Here is a 13,613-nt window from a genome sequence, read left to right as displayed (position 1 = left end):
TTTCGAAATTTAGCGTTAAGGGGGATGGGGTTGGGCATCTAAAAAGGACTAGGGGACTCTTTACCATACAAGAACTTTCCAACATGCCCTATAAGTTGCAACTTTAACATCCACATCCTTTAAAGAGATATTACTTTCGCACTCTTTTGACAACCAGTACACAGGTAGTGTGTTTTGATTTTCTTCAACAGTCCCCTCAACATTTCCTGGAAGTAGTCGCAAGTGGAAGTAGCGGTCACAATTTGTCATAGTCACAGTCGCAGTAGCAAGTAGTCACATTTACAGTCGCATTCGCAAGTAGTCACATACACAGTTGCGGCCACAGTAGTATCAATAGTAGTGGTGGTCCTGAAAGTTTCAAGTTAATACCTTTAGCCGTTTCTAAGCTATTACATATTCTCCCTTTTGACAGCCTGGATGCATACAGTGTTTTTTTTTTTTTTTCATTTAGCTCAGTATCTCCCTCAACATTCCCTGAAGTTTCAGCTTAAGAGCTTTAACTTTTTCGGACACATCCAGGATCAATCAACCATTCCTAATGTTAAATCCCATACGTAAACAATGTGCAAATTACATATTTACAACCCTTGCCCCGGGGGCTGTGGAGGTCTTGGTATACCCAGAGGCATGTTTATTAGACCTTTCGCCTAGGCTTTATTCAAAAACTCGACCAGTGTTGAGGAGGGGACCTCTAAAAAGGTAAGTTGGAAGGATGTGGCAAAACTACAATCATTTTGGAACATCCCCCTGAACATGCTCTGAAAGTTTCAACTTAATACTCTTAGCCACTCATGAGATACTACTGAACACTCTTTTGACAGCCAGGATGCATATAGTATGTTTTCATTTTCCGCAATATCCCCCTCAACAATTCCTGGAAGTAGTCGCAAGTAAAAGAAGTCACAGTCATAAGAAGTCGCAGTTGCAAGAAGTCGTAGTCGAAGTCGTATCAGAACCCATTTCGGAGGCATCGTTATTTAGCTTTTAGACTATTTGGATAGGGATTTCAAGATTTTGATCGGATGTCTTTAGGGGCAGTGCAGCTACAAAGGGTATGGGACATCCCTTCAACAAGCTATGAAATTTTCAAACCTAATTTTCATAGTCGTTCTCAAAATATTGCAGATACGTTTTTTGATAAACTGGATGCACATGGTGTCTTTTAATCTAGTTTAAACGTACCCCTTCAAATCCCCCGAATTTTTACCACAATACCCTCAGCCTTTAGAGAACACCCTAGATAGAAATTTCCCTCTTAAAGGGCAAATTGCATAATTTATTACAATCCTTGACCCACAGCTGTACGGGTAATAGCATCTAAGGAGGCATAGTTTCTACACGCTTTGACTGTTTTAAACAAAATGGCTTTTTTCAAGATTTTGATCGGTGTTGAGGGGAGGGGGGATCTAAAAAGAGCAGGGGAATCGGTTGCCCTCTGATCAGTCTTCTACTTCCCCATTCAACACACCCTTATAGTTTCAACTTAATACCATTAGCACTTCCTTAGGTATTTATACCTCTTTCGACAGCCAGCATGCAAATACTGCGTTTTGATTTTATTCAACATTGCTCTCAATATGTCATTAAAGTTTCACTTTAATACCCTAAGCCTCTATGGAGATGAAGAATTAAACATGCCCCCTTTCCCCAATAAAAACCTTATATTAAACTACGGGCAAATTGCATAACTAACAGCCCTTGCCCCGGGGTTTGTAGAGGTTACTTCAACCGCGGAGGCATAGTTACTTGATCTTTGGACTATGTTGAACAACAAAAAAACGCTATCTCAATGTTTTGATCAGATCTCTTCGGGGTAAAAAAAAAGGTGTGGGAGGGGGATCAGGGCTGGTTAACCTTAGATCACTTGTGACACCTAAACAATGGCACTAGAGTTTCGTATTTCCGAATGAAAGAGCCCCTTCTGAAGTTTATACGACCACCCATTCCACATGAAGTATAAGCTCTGGCTTATATAGCTCTTATATAAGCTCTGTATAGCTCTGGAAAAAGTATAACACATTGGAGCCTTGTTGAAGGCTCTTTATTATAGGCAACGTCACAGTATAGCCTCTGATTAACCAAACTAAGACCATTAAAAAGACATAAAACAATAAACAGAAAATTTCGTAAAAAAAAAACCTTAGAACTTAAAAGGACAAGAATCACAGTAAAAATTTGTAGGATTCTCACCCCACCCCAACCATGCCCTATATTTACTCCAAGGGTTAGTTGTTGTTTTTTAATTGAACTTACTTTAATTAAGTTAAAGTAAGTTTCACTGAAATCTAATCATATCCCCATAGATTTAGGAGGTTGTGTAATACAGTATCCATACTGCGCACTTAGCCCAAATGAATGGAAGTTTGGAAGCAAATCCAAATTTCTGTGATAAAATTGATCTAAAAACTTCTCAACAAAATTTGGAAGATACAGGCTAAGAACACACTTTAAGAAGCGTAAGGTTATATTTGCCCCTGGGCCTCATTTTGGGCCAAGTCATTCCCAAAGTGATGAAACATCAAACATATTGATGAAAATATTTTACTGAGTAATGGTCTTTTAAAACTACTGAACTGAAAATTATATTGTGTCTAGCCTTACTGAAAACAATACCTGAAACAAAATACACCTTTTGCAAAATTTAAGCTTTAGCATAAAGAGCAAGGGGTTGAGGATGGTGGCAGTCCTCCTTATATTTATGGAAATCCTGTGTTTTTAGGTTTCAAATCCATTTTTTACTTTCATATATAAAAAAATTATTTTTTACTTATAGAAAAGGCTAGGTATGGAAAAGTCAAGCTCACATACGAATGAAGAAAAACGAATTATATTTATAGACTGGCAAAAAAATAGAGAAAAATACAGAGCTAATTTACATTTTCGGTGTTCCCACATTAGATTTTATTTCTAACGGGGACAGAACAGACATTCAAAAACATTTGTCACCTTTTTATCATGTTTTAGTTTAATGAGAGGTTCATCTTCCGCTTCGTCACTTTCATCTTTTGTCCGATCATCACTGCCAGGTGTATCCCAAGAGCTAAGAGGTTTCAACTTCAAAAACACGTCATTCTTAGGTTTGTATAAATTTGTCTCTGAAAAGCGAAAACAAGACAGTACTATTAACATATCTGTTAGGAAATGAAGTAAATTAATTTTGAGAACGGCTACTGAGCCAGATGTCTAGATCCAAAAAAATATGCAATTTTAGTTTGTACTTGTAGCTTAGTTATTGCCTTTTACGTTTCTCTGAAACAAAAAGTGAAAAATAATACCCATTAAGCAAATTTTGTTTCAGGTCTTCCTTTTTAGAAGTAAAGTGGGGACAAAGACAAAAAAAAGAACCAATCTTTCTTCAAATATTTGGGAAGCTGTCGTGTAGCCTTACTTTTAAGGAGCATTTTTACAAAAGCAAACAGAGGGCGGTGTTGTAATTCCACATAAGAATTTCCAGAGTTAAAGAAGTTCATTCAGCCGTAAAAGTGTCGTATTTATTTCAGTATTTATGAATTTGAACACAGAACATCTTCACATTTCACAAAACAGAAAGCGCCAACACCACAACATTTATGCGAATACACTATTCTTACTAGGCCTGTTAAATTACACTAAAGTCGCTATAAGTATAATATATATATATATATATATATATATATATATATATATATATATATATATATATATATATATATATATATATATATATATATATATATATATATATATATATATATATATATATATATATTATATATATATATATATATATATATATATATATATATATATATATATATATATATATATATATATATATATATAGTACCTGGAGCTATATACAGTACTACATATAGTATATATATAGTACTCGGTACGCGGTAGGCTTTTATATATTGATTCTCATTGTCACTTGTCTTCTAACCGCAGACAATTTGCTGTCTTTTCATACTTATGTCTTTCATACTAATGACTTTCATACTAATGTCTTTAGAAAGATATTTGATTATTAAAGCAAGTCCAATTTCTAAAGACGATATCTACTACATTTCAAACCTTTGGTTTCCTCTTTTAAGGTCTTTGATTTGTTGCAATCCCTTGTTAAAATATTAGAATATTTTTTGCAATTCCCAGCCATCGGACCCCGACACTCGGTACGCGGCAGGCTTTTATATATGGATTCTCATTGTCGCTTTTCCTCTAACCGTAGATAATTTGCTGTCTCTTCATACTGCATCGCTTTTCCTCTAACCGTATTTAATTTGTTATCTTTTCATACTGAAGTTTTTCAAAAATATTTGATTATTAAAACAAGTCCGATTTCGAACAACGATATCTACTAAGCTTCAAACTTTTAGTTTTCCTTATTAAGGTTTTCGCATTGCTGTAATCCCGTGTTAAAATATATACAAATATTTCGGCAATTACCGGTTTTTTTGCTCTTTCCGCAATTTATTGTCTTTTCATCCTGTGTATGTTCAAAGATATTAGATTATTAAAGCTAGTCCGATTTCTAACAAAGATATGTACTAAGCTTCAAACTTTTGATTTCCTTTTAACGTTTTTGAATTTTTGTAATCCCTTGTCAAAATAAACCCTTATCCCGTTTGATAGTTCAGGTGGTCCCAAAGAATCATCATTTGTAATAATTGCAAATTTTCGTTTTTTGGGCCTTTCAACTGACATTATATAACTGGTTGCGTTCAAACTTGTAAGCTTAATCACATAGCGAGATGGTTTTATCTATAAAAAAAAAAAAAAAAAAAAAATTAGGTGTTTTTCAATTTTGAATTAAAATATTAAAATTATTGCTCAGGCCTCACAAATATTTTTGCAGTTTACATAATAACTTTATCGATTAAAAAAATTTCAACTTTTTTTCATGTCTTAAAAAGACATTGCATATACTTGTAACAAAAGAAATTCGGTAATGATGTTTTTGGAATATGAAATGAAAATGGTATGTGTATATTGTCTACTAAGCTTAAGCTTTTGGTTCTGTTTTTAAGGTATTTGGATTGTTCTAATCCCTTGTTAAAATGTATAAAAATATTTTTTTGCAATTCCCTGTTTTTTACTTTTTTACGCAATTTAACGTCTTTTCATACTGATATTTCCTTTCAAAGATATTTCATTAAAGAAGCAATGCACATTTATGCATATTTTTCTTAGGTCAGAATGTTCCAAGATACAAAATTTCCCGAAAAATATGGAGCCGTTTTCGGGAAAAAAAACACACATACATAAATACACAATTATTGCTCTATTTATTGTTGTTTCAAAGATTAGAAAGGGAAATCAAACGACCAGGAATCAGACTGAAAACCTAAAAAATTTAACAACGCTAGCATAGGAAACGCAGTGAGAAGAACTGTAAATCCAACTGTAGGCTTAAGATATTCAACAAAACTAGTCAGGGAACTCAAAAGACCTAGAATTCAACACTGAGATTAGCCAACTGAATAGGCACACAGAAATTTTCAACAAACTGTATATTCAATATGGTTATGGAAATCCAACATATTCATTTGCAAACAAATTGGAAACTCAGTAGAGGCAGAGAAAATCCAAAATATTTGTTCATGAACAAATTCAAAACTCAATAATATAACAGGAAACCCAACTAGCTTATTGTTCAAAAAGTTTAAAAAGCAACACGGATTTAGGAAACGAACAATTTTGCTTCTAAACAAATCGGAAATACAACAACGATTAGAATAACCCAATGCTGTTTTGAATATTCACTTTGTTGGGATTCAAACGATCTTCAGTTGTTGAAATTCCAATCTATTGTTGATAAAGTTCTTAACCGACCTGTGCGTCAATACAGGTGCAATAAAACACCTGACGCCCGTGTCTCCACACAGGTTCTTGGGGTTAAGATTTAAAACTTAGTTTGATCTAAATTTGTTTAGATATCTGACCTGTTTTATTCCGCAATTCAATACTAATTTTATAATCCGCTCATCCTCTTAATCTAAAAATATGTTATCTTCAGTTTGAAGATGTTCAGGAAAAAAAATTCCTCTGCCGTATAAAGCCAAATATAAAGTTTGTAGGGAGGACACAATCTCTCCAACATCTTGTATATACTACCGTGGATTTTTTTATATTTTTTTTACCTTTTTGAATGATACCTAGCCTCTTTCCAGAGGCTGGGTATACTTCCTTTTATTGATTTTTCTCATTTTTGCAACTATAGATTTTTATAACCCTAAAATGGGAGGGCAACTAGGCCTCCTCCCCCACCTCTTTTTTTATCAAAATCGTCCGATCAAAATATCTTCTTCCGAGAGAGATAAACCGGTATAGCTGGGACGTTATCGGTCTATCTACACCCGACCCTGACCACTGGCGAAGAGAAACACGGTTACGCCACCCTTACCCTCTCTGAACGCAATGATGGAAAACGTCAACAGGAAGTTGGATTTTTACTGTCTAGAAAGGCTGAAAAATCTCTGATTATTACAACTCTCATCTCAAAACGACCTATTATGATTCGCCTAAAAGACTCACTGTCAATCTTACAGTTATTCAAGTTTACCTTCCGGACCTCATCAGAGATGACGAAGAGTCTGAAATTTTCTATCTCAAACTTCAAAATCTAGTCGATTCTGTCCCAAAAAAGGACAAAATCTTTTTCGCTGATGACTTTAATGTACGGCTTGCAAGGAACACGTAGGCCAGAAAGATGTGAAGGATAAATCTGGTAATGGACAACTAAACAGAGAGGTGAGGGCCTGATAAAGTTCTGCAAAGACAGCGACGTAATCATCCAAAACACAGTCATCAAGCATATACTCCTACGTAAAACTACATAGAATTCCCCCGATAGAAAAAATCAAAATCTCATAAACTATAACGCCATGTCTTGGCGTTGGAAAACGTCTGTTAAGAACAGCGTCACGCTGGCCAATGGTGACCTTTATATTGATCACTCGCGTGTTATGGTTATTTCCAGAGCGAGACTTAAAATAGCCTCAAAGTTGTCTTTGAATATCTTTAAGTTTCGAACAGATCTCCTGAATAGCCTACATTGCCATCTACTGTCCAAGAAAATCTCAGAAGTCACGTCAAGCTCCTCGCTAACACTGTCTAAGAACGAGATTGACAACCTGGTGACAAGGAGCACACAAATTGTCAGCGATGTCGCTCTCATCCTGTTGAATGTACAAAACTGGATGTTATATTTGTCTCTGGCTGGCCAGAAGCCTTAATTTACTGACGAGATCATTCAGCTCCGCGGTGAAAAGCTCAACCTTGCCGACAAGCAAGACAGAGAAACCAGAGACAAATATCAGCAACATAAACAGGGAGTAGAAAAAACCATACACTGTGCCCACGGCGCCCTCATTAAGTAAAAATGTGAGCAGTGCGAAACGGCTTTCAAGAAAGGCGACTCACACTTCGTGTACAAAGGTGTGAGGGAATTTGCTAAAAAAATAGATTATAAAATATGCTCCTTCTTCGATGAACACGGTAACCATTTTCAATCCACATATGGAACCCACTCTAGATGAAAAGAACACTAAAAAGAATCTGAACTCGACCATCCTCCTTGACCCAGCCGTACTTCCTAGTTTTCTCGTAATCGCTACGGACCCCCCCCCCCTCTCTGCTCGGAAATAGAAATTATCGTCAGAGATCATAAAACAAATAAAGCTTCCGGCCCTGATGGAATACAGTCGAAACTTCTAAAAGTCAAATACGAGCCCCTTGTTGACCTTCATAAAAAAAAAACATCATACCTGCATGCGAATTAGGTTACTTCCATTCACCATGGTACAAAACTACGACAGGCCCCCTTCATAAGAATTTTCTAAAGCAATAGCCAAAACTATCGACCAACCAGTCTTACAAGCCATACCACTAAAATTTTGACAAGAGTAATGCTTACACGCATCTAAGCAATATGATCGGCGGTCAGCCCTGAATACCAAGCGGGTTTCTGACCAAATAGCCAGTGATAATATTTTTTCAACAATTTTTCAACAATGCTTAAAGCGAGACTATTCAACTTGCTCATTATCCCTACCGCCATTTATGCCTTTGAAACTTGGACTCTTAAAACAGATGATTAGGGTCGCCTTTCTGCCTTTGAAACAAAATCAATATGACGTATTGATGGGATCACTTATTATGATAGAGTATTCAACACCAAGCTTCTTCAAAGTCTTAAGTTGAAAACATGCTATCCTTGACATAATAATTAGTACTCACCTCCCAAAGATAGCCTTTGAAGGCCGTGTACATGGTTCTTGCCCTAGAGGAAGCCCCAAAAATAGATGGAAATATAATTTTTCTGCGCTGAATATACTGCAACTACTCTACCTGACAGAGGATAAAAGTTCGTATAGGAATTACTTCAATAGACTGATAAAAAAAATGGCCGAAAAACGACCTTGAAGGATAGAAGGGATTTAAGTAAAGCAGGCCAAGTCATATTGAAATACATCAAGAGACACTATCTGCATCCAGGTTGTCAAAAGGATGTATGTAAAATACTTGAAGAACTGCTAGGGTATTAAGTTTTAACTTTTAGGGAATTTTGAAATGTATGTTGAACACAACCTAAAGACATTATGCGCATCCAGGTTGTCAGAATTCCACACTGTACTTAGCAAACACTCACGTCAAAGTCATAAATAAAGGAGATTAATAAATAAGAAATAAAGAGAAGTGGGTAATTCTTCTGTTACATATCTTTTATGTTGCTCCAGATAATATTTTGACCAATGAATCAAACGCAAATTCGAACACCAATCAAAAACGAACAGACTTTGATTTTAAAAAAAAAATTCCCAAAAATAAGTTGTTCGAAGAAAAGTAAAGAACCATATTAGAACTTAAGACAAACAGAGCTAAAGTCCTATAATATTTCAGAATTAAAACGACTGAAAATCGCTGTTAAAGAATAATAGAAACCCAAAACGAGCAGAAACTAAATAAGCAATCGCATCAAACATAAAGGTAACAGGTATTGATATAGATGAATAATTAAATCCTAAAACGAGTGAAAATTAAACTGAATACTCAGGTCAACCTTAAAACAAACAAAAATACTACAAAAAAGAGTACTCCCCCTCCCCCTTCAACCGTAAACCTTTGGAAGCCTATTGTCTTTTGTGCTTTACTGAAAATAAGCTATTTTCAAATGTAATTTTTGTATTTATATATTGAAAAAATAAAAAAATACTATTAAATAAAGTCGTGAATTGCTGAGATTTCCAGAAATCATTAAATGTAAAACATTCAATTGATTTATATTAGTTCTTTTAAGTATATTGATTATTACAGTGATTTTATTTTTTGTTTTTCATTGATGGAAAATTAAAGCACATTGTCAAAAATACATATATTTTTCAACAAAATGCAAATGACAGAATAGAGTTTAGAAGGATTATTGTTAGAGGGGAGGTTCAGTATCCAAATACCAGTTTGTAATAACTTTGGTTACCTTTAAGTTTGACTTGGGTTCATTTTTAATTATTAATCTATATTATTACCTGTCACCTTAATGTTTGACGCATTCTAATTCATGTTAGTTTTGGGCTTTAATTATTGTTTAACAGTAACTTCTGGTTTTTTAAGTTTTAACATTGCTCTTTAGCATTCTTTGAAAAAAAATTTTGTGGGAAAACTTTTAAAATTGATGTTTTGAAATAACTATTTATCTTCCCAAATGCATTGCTAGGACATCATTTGCAGGCTTGCATAACACTGAGGGACATTTATGACCCATTGGTCATAACTTTGACCAAAACAGATTGAAGCAATCAAAAAAAAAAAAATAAAGAGACTACCTCTGTAGCATAAGAAATCTAAAAAATCCTCAGTAGATGGCAATGAGTCAATATCAAAGTCAGGAACATCCTTTAGCGGAGTTTGAATGGTTGTGGGATATTCAGTAGCAGATGGATTTTTCAACTGTGTCTGAAAAAATGCAGCCGGTCCATATCCTTGTGCAAATTTTCTCTGTGCTTGTATTTTCAAACTAAAACAAAAAACACATCATTTAATTTATACATTTAAATAGTGTGGCACCTAGACTGTAACAGCACTTGCGCATACAGGAGAGGAGAATCAGACGACTGAACCAAGGCTCTTTCAGGACTCGTTTTGAGTTTGGTTCAAATGCATATGCATTACACACCTCTCCCTCCCTGCTCTAAAATTCTAGTTGTATGCACTTAACGCTGAAACATTAGGTACACAAAAGAAAGAAAGGAAAAGAGAGGCAAATTTTGTTAGGAATGGCTGTCAATTCTGAATTTATTATCATCTAATTCATAAATATATATATACTGACATCTGGTTGCAAATTTCTTATTGGCGAAAAGAAAGTCAAACCAGTTAAAGTTCTTTCTTTTTCTTTATTCATTATATTTTTATTTTTTTGCTGATGTAACCGCAACCAGTGAAGTATATAGAATTTCCGGTCGGGGGGAGGGGTTCCAGCTAAAAGCTACCAGAAGTCCAGAAACTCACCAGCAACTAAGTATATTACTGTCATAGTTCCCTTTTTGAGCTTGTTTATTAAAGAAGATAATGTAATGAGTTCAACTAACCTAACTGAAGACCACTAATACAGACTTGCGTAGATCCATATGTTCACAGAAGGTATGTAGACCTAATTTTCCTTCTGCAGAAAAAAACAAATGCTGAAATTAGAATCGAAATCACTTTTTCACAAGAATCAGAGGGAAAATGAAGCTGAACTAGGTAATGGCTGCTACTAAGCCATTAGACCTGGATCAGACTAATTTTCCATAAAGTTCTCCATTAATATAACAAAAGCAGGGAAAAGCTCCAGAAAAGTGACAATACTATCATGCCTTTCAACCCGCCATGTGCCACAAAAGCAAAGGAACTTTTGCTTTTTTATATGCGGCAGCAAAGAAGCTAATAACTCAGTTCATCAGTGGGATTAGGGAAAAAAACTTCTTGTAAGTATATATAGCCCTTGAATTAAGTCCCGTCTGGAGGCCTTCTACTGCCTCCTGCCTGCTGACATGCTACTACCTCCATCAAGGCCAATTCCAACTAACTTATTCATGTCTTATCCAAACTCAAAGTAGAGTCTAATAGTCTACTTTGCAAGAACCACGCTAGTGAAATCACTCTCAGTGTCGAAACGCAAAAAATATTTTTTCTATTTGATGATTGTCATAGAAACGGACGATACGAACAAGCTGTTCTTTTGAAGTTGCATCACTCATCTCATCAGCCAATATAAAAAAAAAACACCACAACTTTCGATCTGTTCAAAATTGTGTCCCGAATGACACTGCCTACACTAACGACGATATCCTTCCGCGCTGGAGCAGATTTATATTTCGCACTCTTAGTGGATAATTCGAAATGCTCCCACAATTTGTGTTTCTGCAATCTATCATCAATCACAACAATCCTTTGAATACCCCTTCATTTTCAACGCTATTGCAAGGAGATCACTTTTTTCCTAAAGACCCAGCAGGGCTAGTTCATGAAAACCACAAAAAGAATAGCCAAGCCATTGGTCTTGACCATAATCGGTTTTTAATCCTTTCCTTGCAATTTTCAAATTCAATTGCTCGTCAACTGGTATGTTTTTCATCTTGTATTTTGATAAACAGCATAGATCTTTGTATTTCAGTTAGATAAAACTGCCTTTCACCATGATACTTAATGTTAGTAAGAGCATCTTTAAGGTTAGTATGGCTTCGAAACTAAGCATCCAAGCGTCTAATGTGAGCCTTCACTAGTCTCAGATTCTGCAAATAGGAAGCAGTATTAATAGGAGGCACATTTTTATTAAGGACCGAACACAAACCATGAATACTTTTGGAGCCACATACTTTGAAAACGACAAATTTTTTTCACTTTACCCTCAACATTCTGTTTAACTATTTCAGGAAATTTGCAGTTCTTTACTGGTTACCAGTGCCTACACATTAAGTCCAACTTTCGCGCATTAGAGATCTGGTCAGTGTTATCAAAGAACTCCAGATTAATGTCAAACACGGTGGTTATGGGTACAGTGACTGAGGTATCTTCTGAGTGTTGGTCTATTTCCTGAAGGAGATTATTAATACTTTGGCTTAGAAGCTATTCTTGCGTCTTAGGCAAATTAACTAGAAAAGGTGGTTTATTTCACACATTTTGGAACAAAAGCATTTAAATATTTTTCAGAGACTGAAACACAAAATAGAAGATTTTTCAATCTAATGACCAATAAGTGTTAGTGTGGCTTTGTCAATCAATATTAGTGGTGTTTTTGTTCAAATGGCCACAGGCCTTCTTCCTAAGTCCTCTTCCCTTTCTACTAATTTGGCTTTTTTTTTTAACACAGGAGTTCTGACACGTTTCTACTCAGACCCAGGTTTTTTCATCCAATATTCATTCAGTGCTCAGTGTTGATGGCGTGGACTGCCAGGGTGCTCATTTACAGCCCCATTCTGATTTTTTTTGCAAAAATTTTCATAAAAGGTTTCTTTCCAAAAATTATAAAGAAACCTATGTCTGAATTATTTATGCTTGCCCATTTTCAGAAGCGAGGAGACAAATCTTTCAGTTTTCACATCCTGGGAAAACTGATATAAATCATATAACGAGAAATCATACAAAATAAATCATAAAACGGGTAAAGCTTAGTTTGAATATGCAAATAAAGCTTAAAAAAAACAAAAATATTTTATTACTGAAGTATAGATGAAACCCAAAACAAAGTACAATTAAAAAATAAAACTGAATATTTGATATAACAATATTAATTGTTGAAAATCGTCAGTTCAGAATTATATTTCACTGTAATTTTTATTCTCAATTTTCGATACTGTAGTAACTGGAAAAGAAAATATTTGCAATATAATTCATTTTCAGTGAAGCGCCAATGAAGCAGTAGGCTTTAGACTTTTACAGTTAGGCAGTGGCATAATTTCGACAAAATCCTGAGGGATTTTGTTACCGATTTTCCCAAATCAAGTGAAATATTACCATAAAAGCCAATATATACTAAAGAAAACTGACCTATTTCTCTGGATAATTAAGCTATGCAGGCTTATTTTAATTCTGACAGGATTTTTTGCAGAAACAAAATTACAGCTGGGGTAGGGGGAGGCAAACTTAGGACTAGAGGGGGCAGTTGTCCCCCCTGTCCCATAGCAAATTACGTTCCTGCAGTTAGGGAAGGGGGCAGTATCCAAACTCTTGTTTGTAGGGAAACTATATTTGTCTTGAACAGCCTTGGAAGAACTAATAAAATTAAACTGAATATTTGATACATAATGATATTAATTGCTGGAAACTCGTCAGTTCAAAATTTAATTTCACTGAAATATCTATGTTTATTTTCAATATTAAAATAAGTACAAAAGAAAATATTTGCAATATAAATCGTTTTCAGTGAAGCGGCAATGACGCAGTAGGTTTTAGAATTTTACATTGAGAGAAGAAGGCAATGTCCAGAGCCTTGTTTGTGGTGATTTTTGTCCATGTTAAACTTGAATTGCACATTCAATTTAAGTTTCACTCGCTTTAAGATTTATTTATAAATTTATATTAGTATATATTATATTTATATTATTGTATAATATTATATTATATTATTTTATAGTTTATATTATTGTATGTTTGTT

At 34.7% G+C, this 13,613-nt stretch overlaps 1 protein-coding gene across 1 annotated transcript in view; it reads right to left on the bottom strand.

The window, feature by feature from the left end:
* LOC136028204 (protein Jumonji-like) overlaps positions 1 to 13,613 on the bottom strand; it is a 57,637-nt gene that overhangs the window by 36,580 nt on the left and 7,444 nt on the right. Inside the window, exons 2-3 of the mRNA XM_065705918.1 lie at positions 9,801 to 9,991; positions 2,947 to 3,095 (exon numbers count right to left, since the gene is read on the bottom strand). Of these exons, the coding sequence (XP_065561990.1) occupies positions 2,947 to 3,095; positions 9,801 to 9,991 (340 nt within the window). The remainder of the gene's footprint in view (positions 1 to 2,946; positions 3,096 to 9,800; positions 9,992 to 13,613) is intronic.

The sequence above is a fragment of the Artemia franciscana genome, chromosome 6, assembly GCF_032884065.1.
Source record: "Artemia franciscana chromosome 6, ASM3288406v1, whole genome shotgun sequence".
NCBI lineage: Eukaryota > Metazoa > Arthropoda > Branchiopoda > Anostraca > Artemiidae > Artemia > Artemia franciscana.
The sequence above is the reverse complement of the archived record's forward strand: the minus strand, read 5'-3'. Positions and strand labels throughout refer to the sequence as shown.